The sequence below is a fragment of the Poecile atricapillus genome, chromosome 7, assembly GCF_030490865.1.
Source record: "Poecile atricapillus isolate bPoeAtr1 chromosome 7, bPoeAtr1.hap1, whole genome shotgun sequence".
Taxonomy (NCBI): domain Eukaryota; kingdom Metazoa; phylum Chordata; class Aves; order Passeriformes; family Paridae; genus Poecile; species Poecile atricapillus.
This window is the reverse complement of record NC_081255.1, coordinates 31,722,031-31,748,070: the sequence shown is the minus strand read 5'-3', so window position 1 is coordinate 31,748,070 and position 26,040 is coordinate 31,722,031. Positions and strand designations below refer to the sequence as shown.

General features: G+C 41.1%; 1 protein-coding gene across 3 annotated transcripts in view; it reads right to left on the bottom strand.

Annotated features, from left to right (window-relative positions):
• Positions 1–26,040, bottom strand: part of PATJ (PATJ crumbs cell polarity complex component) — a 134,091-nt gene that overhangs the window by 66,427 nt on the left and 41,624 nt on the right. For all 3 annotated transcript variants that reach the window (XM_058843045.1, XM_058843044.1, XM_058843043.1), the window contains exons 17-26: positions 20,990–21,199; positions 20,037–20,156; positions 16,844–17,218; positions 15,563–15,683; positions 14,841–14,997; positions 13,757–13,828; positions 12,718–12,895; positions 11,791–11,901; positions 10,979–11,056; positions 7,854–7,971 (exon numbers count right to left, since the gene is read on the bottom strand). In XM_058843045.1, coding sequence (XP_058699028.1) covers positions 7,854–7,971; positions 10,979–11,056; positions 11,791–11,901; positions 12,718–12,895; positions 13,757–13,828; positions 14,841–14,997; positions 15,563–15,683; positions 16,844–17,218; positions 20,037–20,156; positions 20,990–21,199 — 1,540 coding nt within the window. The remainder of the gene's footprint in view (positions 1–7,853; positions 7,972–10,978; positions 11,057–11,790; positions 11,902–12,717; positions 12,896–13,756; positions 13,829–14,840; positions 14,998–15,562; positions 15,684–16,843; positions 17,219–20,036; positions 20,157–20,989; positions 21,200–26,040) is intronic.

The following is a 26,040-nucleotide window of genomic DNA, read 5'->3' as shown; positions in this document are numbered from 1 at the left end:
ACATCTCCTCTAAAGCCAATATGGCAGAAGTGTTGTGAATTTGGTGATAAAATAGAGATGCTCATCTGATGCAGCCAGCACACACACACACAAATACACCTGCATATAAATTTCCTTCCTAATGGCTTCAGCTTGCAATCAATTTTCAATACACAAGTGCCCACTACAAGGCATAAAGCAAATTTTTACTTGTCTGTCACAGTGTACTGTAGCCAGCACACCTAGAGATAAAAACTCTGGATTGCTCTTTAAATGCCACCTACCCCAATGAAGAGCAATTACACACCTGCTCAAACTGGTGAGTGGCCCCTAAGCCACGACAGGGAATAAGGGAGAATCAAGTCTAGAGACTGAGAAGCAAAAAATAATTTCAACTTTCTCCTGACAGTTCAAGAAGTGATTCTGGCCAGCTGCCTCAATTGCTGCAATACCCTGCAAAACTAAGTAATGTCTGTAAAGGATAAAATTATTGTCATTTGACATTTTTTACATTTCCCTTCTGTTAGAGCCTTACTTCCACTATGTATTGGGAGCAGCTAGTGCTTAAACCAAGCAGACCATTTTGTTACAGAGCTATTATGCAAATAATCCACTCTGTATTCTAACTAGAAGCAATGCTGTGCTAGTCTGGGCAAGACATGAGGCACTGTGGAGTTTTCTTTTTAATTTTTTTTTCCTCTGTGCACTGGAGCAACATCATTTACGGTGGTAAGGATGAAAGATATCTTTCCATCTAAAAATCAGGTTATTAGTCAAGAATATAAACACATAACCACCTTTTATGAGCCTGTGTCTGCCTTTCATTTATCCATTTAAATATTTACATCCTTTTAACATATTTTTAGTTGCAAGTCATTGCAGTGATATTAAGAGTACTTGGGTGAGAGCAATATATAAAGACCTACTTGGATCATCCTCTCTTAGCAAGTTTGTACCTGTGTTTACAGATTTATACCACAGACATTATCTTCTATCTGAAATTACTTATCTGTAGCACCGGAGTGAGATCAAAGATCCCAAACAACATCAGCCACCTGCACCAAGCCCCAGACAATGTAATAACCTTATAACATCAAATCAGTGTATTTCATGCCGAGCATTTCAGTGCTATTCTCTGGGTACCTGGCTGGTGTTGGAAGAAAAGATCTTACCTAAGAACAAATGCAATCTCAGGCAATATTTAAAGATTAGATTATCCTTCATTGCAAATAGCTCATTTGTTTACTATCACATTGCTTTATTCTTGCTTTGCCTCCTTCTAGCATGAAAATGCTGAATATTCAGTTTAGATTCCCAGCAGCTTTTTATTTTAGTCTAAAAACATTTACCTAACACATTCTTAACAAGCAAAGTGAAGAAAATTCAGCCATCTGTCTCTGCATTACAATAACAGTTATGGAAGAGTAGATTATTCTATACAGCAAGAAATTTAATGCTACGAATTCTTATACTTTAAGCACTGTGTGCTCCAGTCAGTTTTGTATACAAGAATGTTGAGCACTGGCATACACAGAAGCAATGATTTATAAGCAAACACAAGAGAAAATATTTTAAAGATAAAAAATGCATTTAATATTCCAATCATGCTATATGTCCGTGCTTCAAACTGAAGGGAAAAAAAAAAAAGAAGAAAAAATTCTCTGCTATTATTTTATTTCTCCAGCACTTCAACAGTTCTAAATTACCACTAAAAATGCTTAAAAATGACTTGCTGGAAACAAACACAACATAGAGATAGATGTGAATCCTTACCTGGGAAACCCCCTTGTACCATTGCTGTACCAGCATGTACTCAGGAAATCTGCATTCCTGACAAACATTCAAGGCTGTAAGCAGCTCAAATCCTCATCACACACAGGCTCAGGGCTTGTCTTTCTTCTGACGACCTTGGGCCTATTTTCCTGAGATTTTTCTCTCCTTAAGGGCAAACCGTCTGTCTGTTTCTATTACGAGATGCCATCAATTATATTAATTTCAGGCTGCCCACAAGCTCCCAGTTACATCTGCCAGCAGAGGAGAGCTGCCTATGGAAGCATGCAGGGAGCAGCAGATCCCTGGATTCCCACATCTGACCCACGGATGCTCCCAGCTGCTGTTTGTGCTCTGCCAGCATCCGAATGACATCTCCATCCCCAAACACGAGTCACCCCCAGCGTGTCTGCGTGCCTGGCAGCTGCAGGTACCTTCCTGCTTAATGACCCACTGCAAGGCAAAGGAGCAGTTAATAATCTTATTTATCCGAGCATCCTTCTTCCTGCGAGCTACAGGGGTTAAAAATTAATTTCTCTCCCACAAACGGCTTCATTAAATCCGTTGTTCTCTGACGCTGCAAATCTTGCAGTTCCCCAACACTGATACGTGCTCGTGGCATAGGGTTTGCTTGTTTTGTTTTGGGGTTTTTTTCATGTCAGAAAACAAAACCAATCTGTCATTATAAGCATAAAAAGGCTCAAACTTCATCATAACTTGTGTTTTGTTGAAACCCCAAACAAGCAATATTAGTTTCACTGCAATGAATGCTGAACTGAAACACTGAAAAGACTCAAAATCCTTCATTTAGTAATTAAAAAAAGCAAACATAAAATCTCTCTCTGAATTTATAAACATACTTATTTATTTTGGGAAGTCCTACTAATTCTCTCTTCCAAAAGCTACATTTAAAACAACTCAAAATACTCAGTTATTTCGTTAATATCATTAATTTGTTCATTTTTAAAGTTCATTGTCCTTCCTTTAGAATATGTCTCACAGCACACACACAGCCATCTGTTCAGTGCATTATGTCAAGCACACAGTAAAAAAACCACAAGAAGTCCCAGCTGCAATTTTACTATTACTTCATCAAAAATGTAATTTCCTCTCGCAATACTTCATCAGATGATAACTGTGCGTGTGATTCACAAAGAGAGTGAAGAAACCAGCCCAATAACAAAACCCCAAACGAACCCACAACCTCAAAGTGAGGTGACACCACCTCCCTCATCCAGCTCTGTGGCTCTGCCCAGCACGTTCTGGATCTGATGTTAGGGCTGGTTTTACAAACCCCACGTCTTTGAGCCAATTATGGGTCAGAACAAGAATGGGAAAAGAAGATTAGCAGCACAGAGTCACACTAAATAGAGATTAACACAGAGCTGAAAAATGAAAGTCTCTGCTCTATTTGTCTAATCCTGGCTCTTGTCTGATCTAAGGAAATCCACTGTGTTAAACACACTTGGTACTACATTTAGAACCTTCAATCTTGCAATTACTACTTTTGCAATATTTTATTTTCATAAAGCTTGAAGCCTTTTTCCAAGCTACATCTTCCCCTCTGAGCATCACCTCTGTTTGCTGTTGATTGCAGTGACATCTATTGGAGAGGCAGTGTTTGGCTGCACGAGCTGCCTCCACTGAAGATCAACATTTTCAGGTGATTCCCCCCAAAATGAAGAGTAAAAGTGCTTTTCCTTTGTTTCAGCACAACTTTGCATAAACCAGACTCCAAACACACAGGAATGATGAGTGGGTTGGCTTTTATTTAGTCATTTGTTAATAATCCTGGCATTTTCCCAAAATGCTGATCACCACGTTGCCATCCTCGCCCACAGCAGCGCACAGACACTTCCAAGATCTGGTTTCTGCCCACCCCATGAACCTGACCATACCTTCCTCAAAGTCTGAACTCAATTTCTTTCTTTTCCATCTATTATTTTTAATGAAAGTCACCCTGCTCTCGCTGATCACAGACATCACAGGCACCTGGATGCTGCTACAAAGCTCAGGTGTGTTAAGAGTTGCCCAATCCCAACCCAACCCTCCTGCACCCACAGATTTATCACAACGGGGAATCACAGAACCATGGAATGGTTTGGGTTGGAAGGAACCTCAAGGCTCATCCAGCCTGGCTTTGGACACTTCCAGGGATGGGGAATCCATAACTTCTCCATGCCAGGGCCTCCCCACCCTCTGAGTCAAGAAAGTCAAAATACCAGAGAAGTTTTAAAATCTCTTGTTTTAGCAGAGAAACCACTGTTCCTCAAAAAGCATCTTAGGAAGACAAATCATTATGCTTTCTTACAGCTTCATTGATTTCTACATTATCTAGAGACAAAATAAGAGGAAGGGGGCATTATTATCCCCTTATTACAGTTAAATATCCCTGCAGACAGGAAGTCTGAGCACAGCAGTAGCTTAGTCCATTATCCAAGCCACCTTCCACAAATTTTTTATTACCATCTATTTTTATTATTTTAGACTTATTTGAAACCAACCAGATCGATCTCAGTCAACTAACTGACAAAAGATTCCATTAAAAATGTAACAGCAATTGAAATTAAGGATTTCAAGTTCTTTCAACAGTTGTCCTTTCCATTTTTCAAGAATGGTTTTTCAGTTCTCTCCTATCTAATTTATGTTTGCTGCAACTCGGTCACGAAAGCATATCCAAATTGTACAGCCAGGAATTCCCCCAAGGAAAACCTCATGAAACATTCCATTACAAACTGCTCTGCCCATCCATTTCCTCTGCTTCTTTTTACTACCAACCCCTCATTATGGCAATAAGCCACCACGGGGTGCACACAAGTCCATTAGCAGGTTCTTGGAGCACACCTCCTGCCATCCCCACTCCAGGAAAACACACCAGTGCCTACTGCTGCCTGCAGCACAGCTGCTCACAAGCACAAACAGCTCCTTTGTGTGCTCTCCCCTACTTTTACTTGTTTTGATTTAAAAAAAAAAAAAAAAAAAAAAAAAATCCCATGCACAACCCGGTGTTTTACAGATTTGGGAAGTTTGAAACAAAAAAAACCCCCTCCCTCTCCAAAAGAGGCACTGCCACGGGCAAGTGTGGGAAGGGGAAACTCCAAACTTGTGTTGTTAAGTTTCAGGCCTGGAGGATGAAGTATTTTTAAAGCTCCTTTTGCAGCAGGATGGACATGCTGCAAGTTGTGCAGAACTGTTTCCATGCATAAACTGAAAGCCTTGGAACAGCAACCTCAAAGCAAAGAGAAAACAAAACCCACACACAGGGTTAGAGCTGGGTACAGAGAAAGATTTGGCAGTGTCACTAGAGAAGAAGAAATAAAACGAGAGGAAATACAACTTTCAACTTGCCCTCAAAGTCTAGGAAAAGCTATCTGAGAATTTAGGAAATGATGTGGGAAGTATCAGAGGCATGAAACAAAGGAAAAGCAGATCTGAAACTAAAGGGTCTTGGGTGCAGGAGTCACATTTGAAAAAACAAAAACCAAGTAACAAAACACCTGGAGCTTTAAACTTCTTAAACCACAGAAACATGGAGGACACGTCTGGAGTTTCTCTGAACCAAAAAGTACCTCACAGTTCTATTCTCAACAAGGATTTGCCCTCTTTGGATCAAAACCAGCCCTTGGATAGAAAAGGGACAACATGTACAAGAAATGTCTGTTTGTTCCTACAGGTCAGAAATGAGAGCTACAGTTTCAGCAGTGGGAAAGCAGAAATAAAAGAGAGCATTGCCAAAAGGCAAGTGGGTTTAGATTTTAGGGGAAATTAAATCAACACCAAGAGGTTATTCAGTCACTTTAAGGGGGAAACAGACAAAACATGGAGGCTCTGAGGCAATATGGATGGGGCAGAAAGGAAAGAAAAATTCTCAAATATGGCAGGAAGACTAACAATGCTCTGCTTTTTCAGTCTGGGAATGATGGAGGATGTGGAGACAAAATATGAGAAGGAGGGTTGAAAGAAGTGATATGCAAGGACAAAAAATGTCAAGCAGAGCAAATAAAATATTTCTGGAGTTTGAAAGAAATTGATGAGCTGGTCCCTGACACTGCAGCTGTGTTAATAAGAATGCTAAAAAATAAAGTAAAATCCATCAGGAGCAAAACAAGAGGACAGATTTAACAGCTGTCCCACCTCAAAATGCCCTCTAAAGCTTTCCATGCTATGACAGAGACTGAGAACTACAGGAAGCAAATAAAGGAGAGGTTAATGATGCGAATTTACCTGGGTTGACAGCACATCCTCCTTTTGAATTTCTTATCATCTAAATAAGGAAGACAATAAGTGCAGCTCACCTGTTGATATATTTTTAGTTAAGGTTCCAAACCCAGTAGAATTATCTGGATAAGTGGGTAAGGAGCAGAACAATATGAACATACAAATGGGCAGTTAAGAAAGACAAATTCTTGTCTGGTTTGGGGTTTCTGGGAAGAACCAAGACAGAAGCTCTGAGCATCAAGGAGTTCACAGAAACAATACTGCGCTGGAATTTTCAGAGACAACTTTGTTTTTCAAGTGACCACAGAACAGGGACTTTGTAAAAGCCCATTCCACAGCTGCCAAGATGCTTAATGTCATTAAGTACAGTTGGATCATTTCTAACATGCTTTTTACTGCAAGGGCTGAGGCACAAACTTAGTTTAAGCCTTCTTGGCCCGTTCTTATTTTTAAAGGAACAGAATGAGGTGATAAAGAATAAATCTCTGTTTCCCAAGATTCATGGAAAAGATGGCTACAGCAAAACATTCAACTTCAGTCAGTGAAAAGGAAAGAGAGGAGATTCCCCTGAACAAATCTGTGTGCTGCTGCCAAGTCTGGTAGGATTGATGAATTTAATATCAGCAGCAGCTTTACCTTTTCAGCTTCCAGCCTCAGCCAGCAATATCATTAAGGATGGCAGGAGAGCTAAAAAATGACCAAACCCATGAATAAGGAATTACTTCTGTGCAAAGTATTAACTCAGGCCCAGCAAGCACTTGGATTGAGGCACATCCTAATTAGATAACTCAGGTGTCAGCCTACTTATCACACCTATCCTTTAACTGGGAATTAGAACTTCAATAACGAGCTGGAACGAGTTTGTTACAATTGGAGCTTTACAGAGTCGGTTTGAGAGCTCAAGATGATGAGAAAAATCACTGTAGCAAAAAAAGTACAAACTAAACCCCAACAAAAGCCCACACAGAATCACAGAATGTTACAGGGATGGATGGGACATTAAAGATCATCTCATTCCACCTCCTGCCATGGGCAGGGGCTCTTTCCACTAGACCAGGCTGGTCAAGGCCTCATCTCACCTTATGCTGATTTAGTACAAAAGAGCATAAAGCCAAAAAAAAAATAAAAGGTAACTGAATTTAGAAAGTAATTCAGGACTCCTAATTGCAAGTTCAGTATTCCTAAATATTTTACTGCAAGATAAGCTATGGATAATAATATTCCATTTAACCAAAGTTGTAATTAACCAAAGCTGTGATTCAAAAGCAGCTGGAATCTAAATCATGTTGCCAGGAGCTCTCCACTTGCACTGCTTCCTACTCCTTACGTCCCAGTTCTTCCACAGAGTGAGCACCACCACAAACCACTGCCAAACCCAAAAAGGGACAATGGTAGAACATTTCCCATGCAGAGTGCTACAAAACCAGGGGATCCTTTCTTCAGCAGAGCAGAGAAACAACAAATCAGCAGATTTTTCTGTTTAAAGGAGCCCATCTTGCTCGAACAGCACTGCCTGGGATCGTCTCCAGGTTTTCTGGTTTTTTGCACCAGTGGTCCTCAACTTACAACCGCTCACTACCGCAGAAATTAGAGCAGTGGAGATCTCCAGTCACTGCTGACATCTCTGCCCAAACAACTCCTCCAGACACAGCTTAGATGTTCTGGGACTGAAAATGAACTCAGCCCTCCCTGTATCTCCTCAGAAGAGCTGAGCTCTGGGAGCCTGGCTGGAGACAAGAACCATCCAAGTTACAAACCAAGCTGAGGACTGATGCTGTGGCCACACTGAGCACCACTTCCCACAAGCAATAGAAGGCATGAAGGCTTATTAGCACCAGATTGTGTCCCACAGATGTGATCTGAGGAATGACAGGAGCACTACTCACCCTCTGCACAAGCATCCTCATCCTCCTCTTCATCCAGAGCAGCCTCCTCTGCCTGATGCCTTTCGAGTACTCTGTAAGGAGGTGGCAGCTTCATGGGAGGTGGAGCCCCATATTTTCTCTGATGGATTCAAAGACAAAGAGTTACATGTTTTGTAACCTCTAAGCACGTGAAAAAGATCCCATTGTCTGTTGCACTGAATGTGCACAGACACAGTGCTTAATTACAATGCTAAATTCTGCAGCAAAGGCTTTTTGTGCAAGAAAGCAGAGCAAGAAGTAACACATCAAGAAAAAGAAACTAAAACACAATTTGCATGCACATTTACTTGTTGATAAAATACTTTTGTATTGTCATAAACATCAAAGTGCGAACACTAATCAAGGGTTAAAAAACAAACATTAAATTATACATATAAATTATAATATAAATATATTATGTTTCTTATAAGACTCCATAACAAAACTGGTGCTGATAAACATCAATTTTAAAAAAAATATAAAATAAGAACTCAATCCTCTTAGTCCATACATGAATATTTAAACATCACAGTCCGTCTGTATTTTGGCGCAAATTCAATAAAGATTTTGAATTATATCTCCCAATAAAATTCTATTACCTCACATAAATACAGGCAGCTCCTATAATGATGCATATAGCGGCGCATGGCAGGAATACAGAGCAGGCTCTGAGGCTGGAGGAGGCACTGGCTCAGCTCAGCAATTGGTTTTACAGCTCCAAGGAAGCGGGTCCTGCCTTGGTGTGCACCACGACTCCACTAAAGGATGCTCAGCTGCATCCCCTGCAAGCCCACTGCTAACAGCAGGATGCACTTCAGAGAGGGAACACCAGGGAGGAGATGCCATTAGAGCACCCACAATTCCTGTAATTAATTCCTTCTGTGGCTGGGTTCAGCCCAAGGATCATGTTTGGGGTTTTCTTTTCACTGTGCGCAATGAAAGCTGAACCTGTGTATTGATTTTTAAATTATTGAAGTTGAATTTGTATAGAGTGGTGCAAGTAGTGAGCTGCACTATGTGGAAAATTTTGAGAGGTAAAGATATCTGTCATCTCATCCATTTAAAAACCTAATGGGAAAGTGCTGCAATGAACACAGAACAAAATAATAAACGGAATTAATACAATCCACCAGGAGCAAAAGTGTGTAGTGAGAGCACTTGGAAGCACAACAGCTGTTTTCCAAAAGGATTTAACACACTTATAATGGTGCCTCCCACTTTTTTCTTGAAGCCAGCACAGGCAGAACTGTGCAAAATCCAGATGATCCAGGAAGCAAGGGAGGACTTGGGTTCTACTTTACTGAGCAGGTAAAGATGGAAAATCTGCGGCCTCACTCTCAGCTGCCTATGACAAATGAGTCACTTTATTATTGCTGTAATTTAGTAATAACTTACAGTCTAAATGTTGACCCTTTGGCTTTTTAAGACCTTAAGCATTTGTTAGAAAGTCTGTGTGAAATTACACGAGGCACCCAGGCTTACCCAGCAGTTTTCTATGGCTCAGAGGGACAAATATCTCTTATCCCTCCTGTCCCACTGAAAAGCCAGATGAGAAAATTTGGATGGCTACTCCATTACAGCAGGTTTTTGTATCAACACAGGGGCAAAAGCACAGTTCACACAGCCAACCAGCAAAATAATGTCGACATCTGGTTCATCCACTACTGTTTTAAGTGGTTTTATATAAATTAAAGTGCTCATTTTGAAACAAACAGATCAAAAGAGGAGGATAAACGCCAACAAATCAGAGAAAACCTTCAGCATTTGAAAAGATAGAGGAAAAAAGCAGATTTTCCAGCTGGATGTGGCTGCTTTCAAACCAAACTCTTTTGTGACTCTCTGAAGACTGGACTAGAAATATCACTGATTCCCCATAGGGATGTGGACTAATAATCCACTAATAGCAACTCTTTCCAACTCCGAGACGGCCCCACAGAAGGGCAGTACGACTGCTTTGTGAGCCCGTGTTCAAAGCCAAAAAGGAGCTACATATTTATGCACTGAAGCTCTTCTATATTCCACCCACCAGTTTATAGCAGCAATAGATGAAAAAGGTCTGAAAAAGATTAGGCTCCCTCTTTAACCTCAGAACGCCGCAGAACGCGACACACCGGAGTGCTGGAGATTAAAGGCAGCACGTTGCCAGAGGATGAGAGCTTTTGAGATTAGAAATATAGATAAAAAAAACACAAGAAAAGGGGATTGTAAGTGCTTCATTGGAACTATTATCCTCTGGCATGAAAGCATGTCTTCAACACCTTTTCTGATAACTGAGCCTCGCTGCTCCTGTCCCCGACAGGATCTGAAAGGATTCTTACAAAAACTTTTGGAGGTAAAAAGTACCCAACAAACACCAGAGTAGGATCAAATGGAAACTTCATCCTATTTGTAGTTAAACTGCACCAGGCAAAACTTACTGTCTGCATTAATTCTGTCTCTGCTCCTGCTGCTCTCACACCCTCAAAGTACCTGAACTACACTCCTCAGTCAGGGCAAATCCCACAGGAAAACACCAAGGCCATGAGAGCGATACAGCTGAAAATGAAAAAATTAATTTTTCCCATATTAACGCAAATTCCCTGTTTTCTACCAGAGTTTTTCTCTTTCAAAGCTGCTGTGAAGTTATTTGGAAGACACTGTGCAGTAACTGCCTCACCATTAGCTGAGCAGCCACAGACCCCTCAGTCATTTCCTCATTTTACACAGCTGTGGGAAATGCAGGAGACACCGTGGATTTCATCATCCCGTAATGTGATTTCACTGAATTTCAGGCAGCCTCACGCTGATGGTATTATTTGTGTACATGTTGCCATTTCTCTGTTTCTGCTGAACAAAGGGAATCAATTTGCCTCCACATGGAGCAAACCAGGTACTTCAGAGAGATGACAGTGAGGAGCTGTGCTAAGTACAGGGTTTCAGCACCCAGCAGACACCCACAGAATAAGTGTCAGAATATTTGGCAGGAATTTGGCAAAAAGTCATAGAATCAAAGGTATTTCAACAAAACACTTCAAATTTAATTTCAGACTTCGGAGGAAGCTTATCATAGAGTTAGAATACATGCTATTATACCATTTGATTTAGTAAAACCTGAATGGAATAAATACCTTATCACTCTTATTTTCTTTGTCTGCATCCTGATCTTTGCTGACTTTGATTCCCTTAGGCTGGGCAGGAGAAACCACCTGAAAACCAATGTACATTACCCTCATTAGACAGAGCATTATAGCTGCAAAACAAACATCCAAAATCAGTTCCTGACAATGACAAAGCTCCCCAGTGCACTCTGCATTTTGCTCCATGTAGAACGGCACGGCAGTGCAGTCTAAAAATTGCATTTTTTCACTAGATTTACTGAATTACATTCTTACATCAAAAGTTTGGAGTTTCTGTGTGTACTTCAGGCAGGTAGAATTGTATGCCTGCTCTTACTAAGGCTTAAAAAAGTTTCTTGCTTTGGCCTCAAAGATGAGGAGATGCCTCAAATTTCTTGAAAATTAACTTGCTCCCAGGTAACTACTTCAGATCCCTCTGGTGACACATTTCACAAGGAGCTGCTGGTGTGAATCTGACTCATTTTAATTACAGCTTTGTTCCTCTGGATAAAAGAGTTTATTTCTAGATTATGAAAGATGGACAAATTAAAATGCATAGGGCCAGACTCCTGCTACACAGGTGGGAGAGCTGAATTACCATCTAGTCAAAAGATTTCCACCTACTCCATGTAAATCAGAAAAATGAGGTTTCCAATCAGGCCAGAGAAGTAATTAATCAATCAATTGGTCTGTAACTGACAGAAAGGATCCATCCTTGGACACAAAAATTGATAGAGCTGGCTGAAAGAAATTTAGCCAAGTTTAAAATAAAATGCATGTGATGCATTTACTAAATTTTGGAATAAAAATAGAAATAAACTTACTTTTGGTACATTAGCCAAGCCCTGGACTACAAGCACCACAGGATTTTCTGCAGTCCTGATGGCTTCTACTGCTTCGTCGTGGGTGGCATCTTGTAGGTCTACCCCAGAAACCTGACAAACAGTGTTTATTTTTATTAGGTACAGAGTCATTACAAGGCATCACACACACTTGCAGGAGATTAGTGTATCTGAGGAAGGCATCAAAAACAATCAAGAGTTATTATTTGTAAAGTATGTTTCAATGATGGTTTAAAGGAAAGTGTATTACTTGGTACTCACAATTAAAAGATGGCCATATGTTGCCCAAAACAATTCTTGTAGATAAAAACATAAGAAATAAAGTTGTCAAAGTGTCTAACACCTTCAGGTTTTACCTGTTTGTAAACTAAACCTGAACAGCACTATCAGCTTGGCACCCCAGATTCTGAAGTATTAATTTGGAAAAAAATGAGTAAAAAAACTCAGCCAGAGGTAAGAGGCAGGAATGACATTTTCCCCCACAGCACCTGCCAGAATCGGGGATTTATCCCAAACAGTGGTTATCAGTTAACTGCTCTAAATCCACACACACAAAATAACAGCCCATAATTCAGTATGAACTGTCTGTGTCCTTGTATATATTAAATTTATGCTTATAGATATGCTATAACTTGTTCCTCATTTGTATGAGAGGAGGACACTCCCATTTTTTTCACTTCCCCCTCAGACAACAGGACACATCTTTTCTTAAATACAGAGGAGAATGTTAAAAGAGCTCCATAGTCAGACCTTAAAAAAGAAACACCACCAGAGGTTTCCTTTGGTTTTCAAAACACTGTGTTGTCAATACTTCATGAAGTGGTGGCAGTATTCTGTTCTTCTCTCCACCCAAAGCTTTTTGAGTCAATTTTTATTTCTTAGACTAAAGGAAGGTTTATCTCCATTTACCTCAAGTATTTTATCTCCAGTTTTTAAAGCTCTTGTTCTTCCTGCTGGGCTGTCTTCCAAAACATGTTTGATAAAGATCCCTTTAAGTTCTTCTCCATTCTTCAGGCGCTTTATGACAGTTTGTCCACCAACAATGCTGATTCCAAGAGACTCATGAGGGTCTCTGAAAATCTCAACACTGAAAAAAAATATGTGATAGTTTCAAGAGCTTCAAACAGTTTTTTTTTTTAAAAACTACAAATGCAAAGCCTTAAATAAATGTAAGCTCCTGGTCTTTCAAGAAGATTTAACAGAGTAAAGAAATAAAGTCAGAAGCCTGAGAATGCTCTCAACAGAGTTGTATTTTCACCCTGAGCAGATCTCACCCCCACAGAAAAAGCAAAATTCTGCTGCCAATCCATGCCCACTGGGCAGAGGCTTTTATTTCAGAGAAAGTCAGATCTTCAAGCAAACACTCATCCTCTTTCAGCTTGAGCAAAGTGTCTGGGAATGGGAAGCCCTGCAAGTGGCACGTTAGACAAATAATGAAGTATTTCATACAACTTTCTGAACACCGACTTCAGTGCATATTCATCAGCTCAAGCAGGAACTTTCTGATCATATTTTACTTGGGACCATAAAAAAAATTCACCTAAAAATGTTAACAATACAACAAGGGTGTGGCTAAGAAGTTGGATTGGCAATTTGGAATCTTGCCATGGGGGTTTTACAGGGAACCCGTGGAAGGGGAGACAGCAGAGCACTGTGTGCATTGTTCACACCTAATAGTTATTAAATGAGCAAGAACTTGTAGGTCATCCTCAACCTAAACCAGCCAAGCTTTCCCAAGTCAGCTGTATAAATAGAAGGCAGAATTCTGCTGAACATCTGTTAAAAATTCCCTGTCTTCAGGAAAGCCCAAGGTACACAGGTACCCTAAAGTTATTGGCAGAGGAGGAGAGAAAAAAAAAACACCCAACAAGAACTAATGTGGCTCACAGAAAAAAAAAAAAAGACATAAGGTAAATGGGAAAGAAATAATGTAATCATATGAACATACGTCCGTGGTGGTCCCCAGTGGCTGAAGTTTGGAGTTTCTTCTCCTTCTCCTTCTTCCCTCTCAGGTAATTCACTAATTTGGGGCAGAAGGGAGGGGAGGAATAAAAAATAAAAGAGGTATCAGCCATGCCAGGTCACAATTCCTCACATATTTTGTATCTGGCAGTGAGACAGCAACACCTTCTCACACTGCCCAGTTTAAAGCAAATGTACAGAGTCAACAGACCAGACAGGAATTTTTGTATTTAGGTTTAAATGTACTTAAGGAATGCTCCAGAAATAAACATGATGGGCAGACCAAATTTATAAGCTGCTCTGTGATACACAAATCTGCACTGCATTTACTCATTCGAAATGACTATTTAAGCAATTAACATTTACTTTCTGATAAATATGCTGTGATGCTTAGAGAGGGATATAAACATGCCAAAATCAGTAAGCAGATCATGATCCAAGTGGGAGAACAGATCCTGTGTGTTCCATTAAACCCTACAGAATAATCCTGTCACCTGATTGTTGAGCTGCTTTCCCTCTGAGAGAAGATTTCAGATGAAATTAGGGAAGTACTGAGGATTGCAGTCAGCAGTCCCCAGAAGCTCCACTACCCACTGACCACAAACTGGTGGGGAAAGACTAGGAAAGGTAAGGCAAATATCCACAGCCAGTGCCAGCTCGAGGTTTCTCAGCACCACAGGCAGGACTAAAGCTTCCTGCAGAGGCCTGAGAGCCCTGGCTGAACTGCTGTCCCCAAAGAAGAACAAAGGGAGGGGAAAACCAGGAGGAGAGCTCCTTAAGGAGCCATGAGTAAAGGCTACATCCCTCTCCTCCAGGCCACATCCACACTCCCCTCACTGTGGAGTGGTGGCAGAGCCATTTGCACGTTTCTCTCCCAATACTCAGGAGAGGAAATATGGGAAGTTTTAAGGTTTTAAGCCAAACTCCATCTCCTGTAAAAGCTACAACTGGCACTCTATGTCTTTCTGAGCATTCCACACAGACTTTAATCATGATTCAGCTGAGTAAAGCAGGAGGGCATTAAGATCATTAAATAAATGTCTTTCAAAACCTGAAATCTTCCTCCATACCTGCCTGATGCTGCTCTAGCCTGAGCTAAGGTTGTTACTCTCCCAGATTCCTGGTTCTTGGGAAAAACATATTTCTCCTCTTTTAGTGTTTTCTTTCCAATTGCTTCTGAATCAACAGCAAGCTCAGGTCCTTTGGAGTCACTCTGAAGCTTTGTCCCTGAAGAAAAAAAGGGGGAAGATGTGACCTTTTGCTTCCTCTGTCCAGGCACCCACCACACTTGGAATTAAACCCTTAATCCCACCAGGTTCCCAATGTGTTCAAGGCCAGGTTGGACAGGGTTTGAAGCTCCCTCCTCCCAAGCAGGGAGCGCCACTTCAGGCAGGTTGATAAATTTATTTCTCTGATGAGTCTACCATATCCTAACCATCCATCTGTGCCCATCTGACAAGGAGAAACTCTGCTCCTGAGAACAGATCACAAACCCAAGATATAATATAATATAATATAAGATATACCACACAGATCACTTGCAAATTTCTGGCTGTGCTAAAGTCACCTCCAGAGCCTACCATTTTATTTCTGTATTTATTTTATCACTGGCCAGATTTGGAAGAGGAAGCAAGATTATAAAGCTGAAACCCATTTAATGCCAGACTGTCTTGAGCCTGCAGAACTCTTTATTTGAATATTTTCTCATTTGAAAGTATTTGTGTTTTGGTAAAAAATTTAGATTTGTAAATTTTTACAAAATTACAAGATAAAGAGAAACCTTCTTACAAACCTAAATCCATCTCTCTTTTCACTTCTGACGGGGTAGTTTCTGTATCAAATATGTCTTTTTGGTAGCTGCTGTGTGCAGTGTTTCCAGAAAAGTGTGATCTTATAGCAGCATTCTCTTCACACTTCACAGAGGAGAAAAGAAGTAATTAAAGTTAGAAAGCAACGGTATTAACTTACACAGGGATATTTGACAGGAACATTAATTTTTACAGCAAACACACACATTTCCTCAGCTACATTCATATTTATTCAGGTAACTATGAAATACTAACTGCTCATTTAAATACTAACTGCTCATTTATGCACAGCATTTAGAAGAGGCATGAGAAATGTTATATGCAATTGAAATATAAAGCAACTGTATCTTTCTCCTCACCTCTAATTCAGACAAAAAATTCTTTACTCTTGCTCATTTGTATTTTATAACTAACAAACGTATAAATTTAATATTGTGCACTCTGGTATAAAACTATCAGTAGAGACTTCATTTTATCTGTTTACATACATACTGCTTAAGGGGACAAGCCAAACAAAACCTGAAATTCTCTGTGGCTGTGATGTCAAATCCTTTTCTACTCCATTTTTTATTTTCATCTAAAAGCACACACACTTCATAAGCTGGTGCATGGAAGGCTGATGATGTCACTTTTTTGTTTGGTAAGGGGATGAACAAAGAATCAGAAGGAAAAAATAATTCTCAGTACTTGAGAAAGATGTATAAATAAGAGTTTTGCAATTTACCTGAACCTGTATCCTCCTACTCCTTCATCCACCACTATCTTTGCCACAATTCCCTCCACCATATCATGTTTTTGCTCATCTGCATAATCTGGCTGAAGGAACTGATTTGCGCTCAAAAAATTGAGGAAAAGAGGGAGTTTCTTTCACTGAAGCCCCTGACTATCAAACCCATGAAGTGACATTCTGCTGTTACTGACATGCCCCATATCAGCACAGCTTCCAAAAAAACCTACACCTACACGTTTTTAGGTAAAAAGACAAATTCAGGATGCCTGTAAATACACCAACCATATATTTCACTCCAGCAGGCAAATATACAGACAATAAATTACCTAAAAATCCTTCCAAAATGTAGAAAAGAATAGACCGGTGTCTGCTAGAGGTAAACAAGTATCTCTAAGTACTTGTGATTTATTTACAAGTAAATAAATCAGTTAAATTCTACTAATTAAAACACTTAGAGAGAGTCCTGAGGGTTTAGTTTTGGAGTCTGCTCTGAGGGATCTGTGCTCAGCACAGAGACCAGCACAGCATTCCTTACCATTTGATCTTTACTGAATGGATATTCCAGGGACTCTCTGGGACTTAGGCTAACACTGTGTCTTAAATCTTGTTTTTCAGCGGTCTCCAGTTGCTTTGCCCATTGTTCTGTATCCAGGTTCCTGTCTGAAGCTGCCTTCTCTCCACCTGATGCTTCATCACATTTCAGGAAGTCTGAATCCTCTTCATACTCCTCATCCACCAACATTTCCCGTTCCTCCTCCACGTCCTCTGCTCTGGGCTTCAGAAATTCACACATCTCCCAGGACTCCTTCCCATACTCATCATCCTTCTGAGAAAGCTGAAATGACCTTCCCAAGTCCAAATGTGGCTCATCAACGAGTTCTTCTTTAAAAGGTACCTCATCTCTGAAACCCTGCAAAGATCATTAAAGGAAAATGAATTTTACACTGTGTTTCCTCCCCACTCTTTTAAAGCTATGCTTTATTTTTTGCCCACTTTAAAACTACATCCTGATTTTTAAAGTGAAAATCTTGTGCATTTTCTAAAAGAAAATAGACTCTCTGACTTATGATTTTAACACTGAAAGTAGACAGTGTAATTATTTTTTTTTTCAATATAAAGAAATTTAAGTCACACAGCTTAGATACTGCTGCAGCCATTTGGAAAAACCAATCTGGACTGAAGTTAGGGAATGAATTCATTAATTAACACTAAAGGAACCATAGTTGAAAAAGGACATATAAATCTAGTTAAAGTATCTCTGTGCTTCAGACATATCTGCTGTTGCTTTATGAATGCATGAACATTTCTTAAAATGCTATCAGCTAAATAAACAGCCTAAGAGTTTGCTTATGCAACAGTGTCAGCAACTTAAAAAAAACCCAAAAAACCCAAATAAAAGCCATACTTGCTTGGATATTCCACACAACTTCTAACTTGTGGCAAAGAGGGGAAATGGATGACAGACATACCCAAAATAAAAGTATATAAAGGACTGCTCATTACCTTCCTGTTTTAAAGAGAACACTGCTCACCTTTCTACTGAACCCAAACCACAGAGCAACAAACCAAAAAAACAAACAACAAAACCCGGGGCAAAGGTATTAAAACCCACTCTGAAAGATTTCACTCAACACTTCTTTTTCTGGGATTTGTCACGTGCTTCCCCAACTTCCAGCAACTCCTGTTTCTCCCAAATGGAACGGGGTGCTATTCATTGGCTCACAGTGAGTCTGCACAGGCAGTTGGGGTTTTATGTTTTATCCCAGAATTTTGCCACACACTGAGAGCTTTCCCCCTCTTTTCTTCAGGCCACCAAGTCTCTGTGGCCTGAAGAAACCCCAAACCCAACTTCAACACCCCGAGCCCCCAGACTCCAAAACCAATGGAAAAACTCAGGGCTCCTTCCTCAAAATGTTTTTGTTTCTGCTTCCTGCCCCTTCCCAGACTCCCCACGGCACTGCACCGTTCCTGACCTTCGATGTCAAGATCCTGTTTTGTTACATTTGTACAAATACAGAAGAAAGCCCCCAGATACTGCCAAGATGTTTGCATAATTCAAGTGAGAGGCAGGAGAGAAAACAAGAGAGAGGCAGGAGCATAAGGAAACAATGCAGCTAATAGCTGGCATGAGAGCAGAACACCAGCAATCCAGAAATTAGCCCATTTTATTAATTTAATTAGCATTTAATGTCCCTTTAATCCATTTGATCTGTGTACCTGAATCTCACAAAACACCCAGTCTGAAGAGATCCCAATTCTCTCCATTTTCACTTCATTTCCCTTCGCTCCTGCAGCGTTGTTCTCCCAACACTTCCCCAAGTCCAGGGCACATAAATCAGTTGTCTCTGCTCAGAACCACACAGGGTTTGTGTCCCTGACCCAGCAGTTTGCTCTGTATCCTCCCTGACTGCTGCACTGCAGCACCAGACACCAACAGCACAGGGAATGCTGCAAACACGACACTCAAGTCCACTCTGGCAGTAAATAAAATCCTCAAATTCCATCATTTTGGGGTTGAAATTCTGGTTGCCTGTGCCTCAGAGTGGGAGCCACCAGAACACACCACTCCTGGCTACCTTGGGGTGAGCAGGTAAGATAATAAATGGATGGGAATTTTAGCTGCTACCAAAGCTGTCACACATGAGGTGAAACAAAATGCAAGTAAAATTCCACTGCGGGTATTTTGTCCAAATTGATCATTCCAGTTTCAGGACTTTAAGATGATATATTTTCTTTAAAAATACTTAATGACATTGGTTTTATTTAGGAAATAGAAAACCAATCTGAGCTGGGAGAAGACAAATTCTCTGCAACCCTTCCCATGCCCCCAGAAAACAACAAATGCCATTTTACATTGTGAAAATCAGTAAATATCGTTTATCATCACCCAGGGTAATTTATTCACAGTATACTCACATCTACTTTATACCTTATAATACTCCTCCTTTTGGTGCTTCTAATCTACCATTTAATTTCTATTAAAAATAGAGAGACAGGTACACATGTTCAGCTACACGAAAATCTGGAATATATTTTTCTTTCTGTGTTGCAGTTCTGGATAATCCTTTATGTGTTGTATTTTCTGGTATAAAAAGAATACATTTACCAGCACGAATTTTGCAAAGCACTTGAGAGCAGATGAAAGTTAAAAGATATCCACATCTCTCTAGCTCTGCACTGGTGAGAACTGCAATATTATTGCCTATTACCCTGGTATCTGAATTTCTCACTGTCTTAAATGCCACATCCTCCCACAATAAACAGAATTATTTCTCAGATAGTAAGAAAGAGGAGAGTTGAGGCAAGTGTAAAGAAATCACTCCAGAGAACATTAGAAGGCTACGAAGAAGAAAGTATTTCAACAGTGCCTTACACTCTAAACCACCTTTTTGTTTTGTTTCATGATAATTAAAAGCATTCTGCTTCCATACTTTACCTTCTGTGCAAAGCTGAGCCCACCACTTCTGATTATAATAACAACACAGCATTCCTATTTCATATCCAAGGTAACCCAAGGTATTTTAATGACATAATAAATTTGATAAGGCAGTCTGGGAGCTGCATTGGTAAGTGCTCCCAATGCACTTGGCACAGTTTGCTGTTAGAAGCTTTTTCAGAGGGAATCCAATACTTTCAGTCTTCTCTGAAAAACATACTGTATTTTTTACTTTAAAACATCATTTCCTGTATGTATAAACTGGAGTTGAACCTCAAAAGTAACCAAATACCTGTGGTGCTTCAAGTATTACTGGGAAATTTGTGTTATCTATTGGTTCTGGAGATCCAGGGCTGCTTTTGATGCTGCTGGTTTCCACACTGTGCCTGTTCTCCTCCTCTCTGCTTTCTTCCTAAAAAAGGTAATCCAAACAATGCGTCAGGAAAACAAGAAAAAAAAAATAAATTCCACATCTGTCAATAAATTAAAAGGGAGAAGGAGAAAAGCTATTAGAAAAGAATTATAAAAATAGAATGCCAAAAATTGAGATGATGAAATCGACAGCTTTTATTCTTTGAAGATATTGGTTCAGAGGCACTAAAACCTAAAGAGATGTGTAAGAAGGAAAGACAAATACAAGGATATGAGCAACAAAATACCAATTTTTAGAAAAGGAAATAATATATTTAACAGCTTTCCTACACTCCTATTTCACAACTCCTCTATCACTTTGAATTACAAGCACTTTCTATTAACTGGGGCTTTAATTAATTTTGCCTGGGTGCCCTTGATGAACAATACTGCAGCATTCCCCAGTAAACTACTGTTCCAAAAAAGGGAAATTCTGCTTGAATTTACAGTCTTGACTTCAAACAGAGCAGATTTCTTTGATGTCAACGGAGCTCAAGCAAGCACTCAGCAGTGTCTCACAAAGAAATGGGCTCCAGCACACGTTTAACTGGGTTGCTGAAGTGCTGGAACCACGTTACACCTGTGCACAGTGCACATGGGTCTGCCCAGGCACATCTCCCAGCTCCACGTGGATGTTCTTGAAGGATGCTGGTTTCCCAGTCACACCTTTTGGACACTGAGCTGCCCATTTGCCAGAACTTTTGGTCCTCTCCAGGCACAGCAGCTCAGCTGTTTCCCAAATGCACACGTACCCGATGCTGAATTCTCCCCACAAACACAACAACACATGCCATGGGATGAAATAAGAAACAAATAGTTAAAATCAGTTCTTACCACTAAAGGCTTGCAGATTCCAAGGGAAACTGTACCTGGGGGCACAGATTTCAGCACTTCCACTGCCTCTGCCAAGGTGGCACCGTCCAAGTGTTTCTCGTTGACGAACACCAAGCGGTCACCCGGCAAAATCTGCCCCCCGCGCTCGGCCACTCCACCTGCCACCAGGGAGCTGATCACGATGGCTGTTCCTGCTGGATCCAAGGGATCCTGGGGGAAATAATAAAAAAAAACACCCCCAAGTGAAGGCCTTGAAAGATGATGTTTGTTTGGAGCGTGTAAAGAGCACTCAAGCACGTTCATCCTCTAATGCTACGGGACTGAAGCCTGCTGAGTTGTTCAAAAAACATTGTCTGCTAATAGTGCCAAGGCTTAGAGTGTGCAAAAAGGAAGATATTCCATCAACTTGCCTAATCCATTAAGAAATGTTAAGATCTGAAAGGTGACCGATAGCCTGCCTGCCCTCTCCTTACACACACAGACACAGCCAGGCCAACCTGCAAACAGAACAACGCTGGCAGCCTTCCACCAGCCTCCATCCAGCCTGGGACGTGCTAATGTCACAGAAAATAACCACCCTGCCCCTCACCCGAGGGCTTCAGAGCAGCAGAGATGATGGCAAAAGAAATCGCTGTGAAACGTCAGAAATTCAATTCAAAATGTTAAGTTCAAATGAAACCCCCAAATGTTGAAGAAATAGCAGTTCACGTTTGCAGTGTTACTGCAGTGTTTCTGCTTTGTCAACTCCACGTGGAAACTTAGAAGAGACATTTTCTCCACCCTAACAGAGACCAGGAGACAGCAACAGAAGAGTAACTAAGATTATTACTGAAGGAACACTGTACTGCTGGATACAGAGTGTCAAGCACAAAATATTACAAACACTGTAAACTGATGCAAAGATATCCACTTCACTTGATCTTTTATCCAGTATTAGCTTTTGCTTTGTGTCCTGCACCATTTCTGTCATGTCTTCACTCATTAAAAAAATTATTCTCAATCCAATAAAATTTTAAATTATTATATATTGGTAAGAAACATGTACAAAACAAATGTATGGGGTTTAATTTTTTTTTAAATTTTTGTTTCCTCATTTTTTTTTCTAAGATTGCAATTAGCCTTTCCCCCCTTGCTAAGGGCTCATAAAGTTCAGAAATGCCCCTTGCATGCACTGGGTCTCCAAATCCCCAATCATGGACTATTTTTCCCTCAGGACTTGCATCTTATTCAGGGCATGAGAGGGATAAGAAAAGGGCAAAATTCAAATTACAAAGACCACCATGAATTCAGCACCTCAGTGTTAATTTGAAAACAGGAATGCTTTTTAAACTCTTTATTTTTATATGACTATACACGGCCTTCCAAGGGCAAGTGTTTTTTAAGGTACGTGCAAACATATGAGGCAATGCCTGTAACGTCTGTAAAAGGCTGAAATTAGAGAAGTGAAATTAAGAGTTCAGCAGGAAGAGCCACGCTGGAGCTGGAGTCAAGTAAATAAAGATCAGCAACAATTCTCTCCTGTTCTACCGCTCGATGCTGCTCTCTTACAATTTTATAATTTTACAATTTGTCTGCAGTGCACACAAGATGTCTCCTTGTGGCTGTCATGTCCTGGCAGCCAAGCCCAGCAGGTTTCCTGTGTTTGCCTCCCGTGCCAAGGTGCTCCTGCTGCCCGAGTGCCCGTGCCCAAACCTGCTGCACCTGGTGCGGAGGGAGGATTCCCTGAGCTTCCAACAGCATCCCCTCAGGAGATTTTCAGGAACGAACCAAAGCCCAGCAAGTTCAGAAGAAGAATCCAAAAGGGATTCCAAAATGTGAAGGGAAAAAAAAGAGCTTTGCTTTAAGTGTTGAATGTAGAAAATTGAAGTTACTGCTGCCCTTTGTTCTTGCCAGCAAACCCCAACCAGCCCAATGACCCTGGAACCAACACAGACTTCTAAATTGGTTTTAATTTGGGGGTTTCCTCCACTGGAAATTAGAAATAACCTTCTGGACATCTCTACAGGCCCAAGATGCAGCCCAGACAGCCACTTCCCAGCAAGCAAGGCACTGTTCATATTAGGGAGGCTTTGCTGGAGAACTAAACCAGCAAGTTTTCCTATCGTGGGCTCATCTTGCCGTGGCCAGGGAGGTTTATGCTGGTTCCCTGAATGGGTGAATGCTCTCTCAGCAAAACGACACCTTTGCTGACACAACAGCTTCTATAATATGACTTTTGCTGGCTTAGCTATATTGATAAAAAATGAACAAAACAAACCCACCATTCACCCCTACCCATGCAGATAGGCTGACAAAAAATTCTGTGAGTGAAAATGACTGGTCCAGTAATTATGGTGCTGGCTGAGAATGGGGCAGAACCAGGTTCAAATCTCTGCTCATCTGATCTAAATCAGTTCTCTTTTGGGCTCTGGATCAGAACTACTTAAGCAGGAAATGGGAATCTCATCATTAGCTGCTTCATTGCAGGGTCAGTGGTCTAACTACCACATTTCTGATGAGAAACAGTCCTGTTTCAACTCACCACTGAAATAAAAACAGTTTTGCCCAATAAATCATGTTTTGGTATGAGATAATTTAGCTGAAAGAAGTGTTCCAAAAGGAAGAGAGTTCCTGCAAAGAAACAGCTCTAGGCAGAGAAGTTTTGAGGACAATGTGGTTATTTCCCCTGCTTCACAAAGCACACAAGCACAAGCCATACACTGGAATTGCTTCCTGAAGAGCAGCGGAAACCTTAAAAAGGGGGGCCCATGTTAAAAACTGTTGTCCAGGCAAGTACAAAACAATTCCACTGCTGATTTCAAGCAGAGGGAGCTATTGTACAGGGAGAGAAGATGAGCTGCACAGTGAGAGCTCAGCAGCAGCACCAGCAGCGCTCAAAACCTCAGGGTTCACCAGCGGCTGAATCATGATGTGAGTGCAGCAACAAAATTTGCACAGGAAGGCACAGACCCACTGAATTTCAAGGTGTAATCATGTATCCATATCCTCTCTGTAATTTAATATTCTATCACAAGGGTGGATTGCGCTGTGCTTTCCTTATCAAAACCAAAGGAACACTGGGATTTTTTTGAAACCTTGCCTTATGATTTACCCTTGACCCTAAGCACACCCTAAAGAACCACCTGCTAAAACAAGACAGCAAACACCAAATTCACATTTTCTAAGTGGCGAGCAACTGGGCACGAGGGCGGTTGTCTTGTTTCTGAAAGAAAGCAGTGCTTGCAGCAGGATGAAAAACAGATCCTTTCCTTCTATATTAAGTGCAAAAGGTACAGTTTGTATACAGTTAGTGTAGTTAAAAGGCAAGTTCACTCCCACAGTGGGATTTCAGGGCTGCCTCCATGTTAACAGACCAGCTAGAGCCATTCCAAGTTACTAAAGAGCACCACTGTGAGCGCACACCTACCCTGAGGCTCTAGACTCATTTTACTTGGCTTATAGTGATTTTTACTCACCAGCAGGCAGGACCAGATTTCAGCCTCTACTTTAAAGTGAAGGCTCGTTTACTGGGGTAGGGTTTGCAACTCTCTCCCCAAACCCAGAAGCGATACAATTTCAATATTTCAAGAAATTAACACCTGGCTTTGCAGCAGAGCACAAGGGGAGTGCAGTGGACAATCCCATGCAATCTGGCCATGTGAAAATGGGCAAAATCGTACAAACATTAAGACTGGAGAAGACCTTCAAGATCATCACAAACAGGCCTTGGCACATTTAAAGAGGAACTTTTATCTTTCCTGAAGGATTCCTTTACACCAATGAATCATTTATGAACAATGAGGAAAAGAATCGGACTGCAAAGCGGGGCCATGAGCAGACAAAACCCCTGAAATCCAAAGATCCTTTTCAAGGGAAGAATGACATGTGAGAATGTTTGCCACTTGTGTAAACGCTGAGAGCTGCTCCCTGCCATGCAGCAGCAGCCCAGGACAGTGGCCTCCAGGTTACCCTTTGAGGAACTCGTGCACTGTAGCTTCTGTCCTCCCCTTTGTGCCCGAGCCAGCCACGGATTCTATGAACTTGTTTAAAATAGCCACAATTTATTCATACTTAGCACACCATATATTTAACTATGCTGAACCATAGGTTTTCCCTTCCCCCCGCTCCTCATCAAAACCCACAAATGTTTCCCGGACTCCAGGTGTCAAATTTTTCTCCTTATTTTCAGAGCCTCATTTGTTCTGGATTCATTTAGCAGTGGAGAGTCAGGCAGGGGCCACTGCAGTTGCTGCCTCTGGGATCCCTGGGTTCAGGGCAGTATGAAATCTCTTAAAAACCTGAGCCCTGCTAAAATGTTAAGAGTCCCAGGAGTTAAGAGAGTCCTACGTGCAACGCTGGATCTGCAACTTCATTGTGGCTTCGACTGCCGTGGGCACCAAACACCCACACTCAGAAGGCCTTAGAAACAAATCTGGAGACAGAACCAGTGCAGCTGACCTCTGCCCATCCTGCTGGGAAATGAAAGTGATAAACTAGGCTGGCTGTTCCCTCATCCCTCCCAAAAGATGAGGTGTGCAGCAGCCAAGAGAGGGCACTCCAGGCCAGCCCAGCTCCCACCACCGCAGGCATTCCCTGCTCTGACAATCCATCCCCATCCCATCCATCCAGCCAGCCCCAGCAGACCCTCCCTGGGCTGAGGATGAGGAGCACTGAAACCACAGCTCCACTGGATGGGAGCAGCTCCCACGTTTGCCGGGGTTTTGTTTGTGTTTTGCTTTTTTTAAAGGCTCCTATGAAAATGTAAGACAAAGCTGCGGGTGACTGACATTCCCTGTGCAAAGTCACTCTCACTTAGTTATAGGCTATATTAGTTTTGGCATCACTTGAGATCTAAATCCAGCTAGCCTGACTTCCTAGAATATTTCAGCTTTCTTCAAGCAACAAACTGCCTGCTGCCACAAAAACACACATCCAAAATAGCATGGTGAAGGATCCCAAAAGAAACAGTTTGAAACTTTTTTCCCCCCAGTGCCATTTTTTGATTTATCTGAACATTTTTACAAGTGCCAATTTGTATACTGCAGGTTTCTGTGAGGGAGCCAAAACAAACG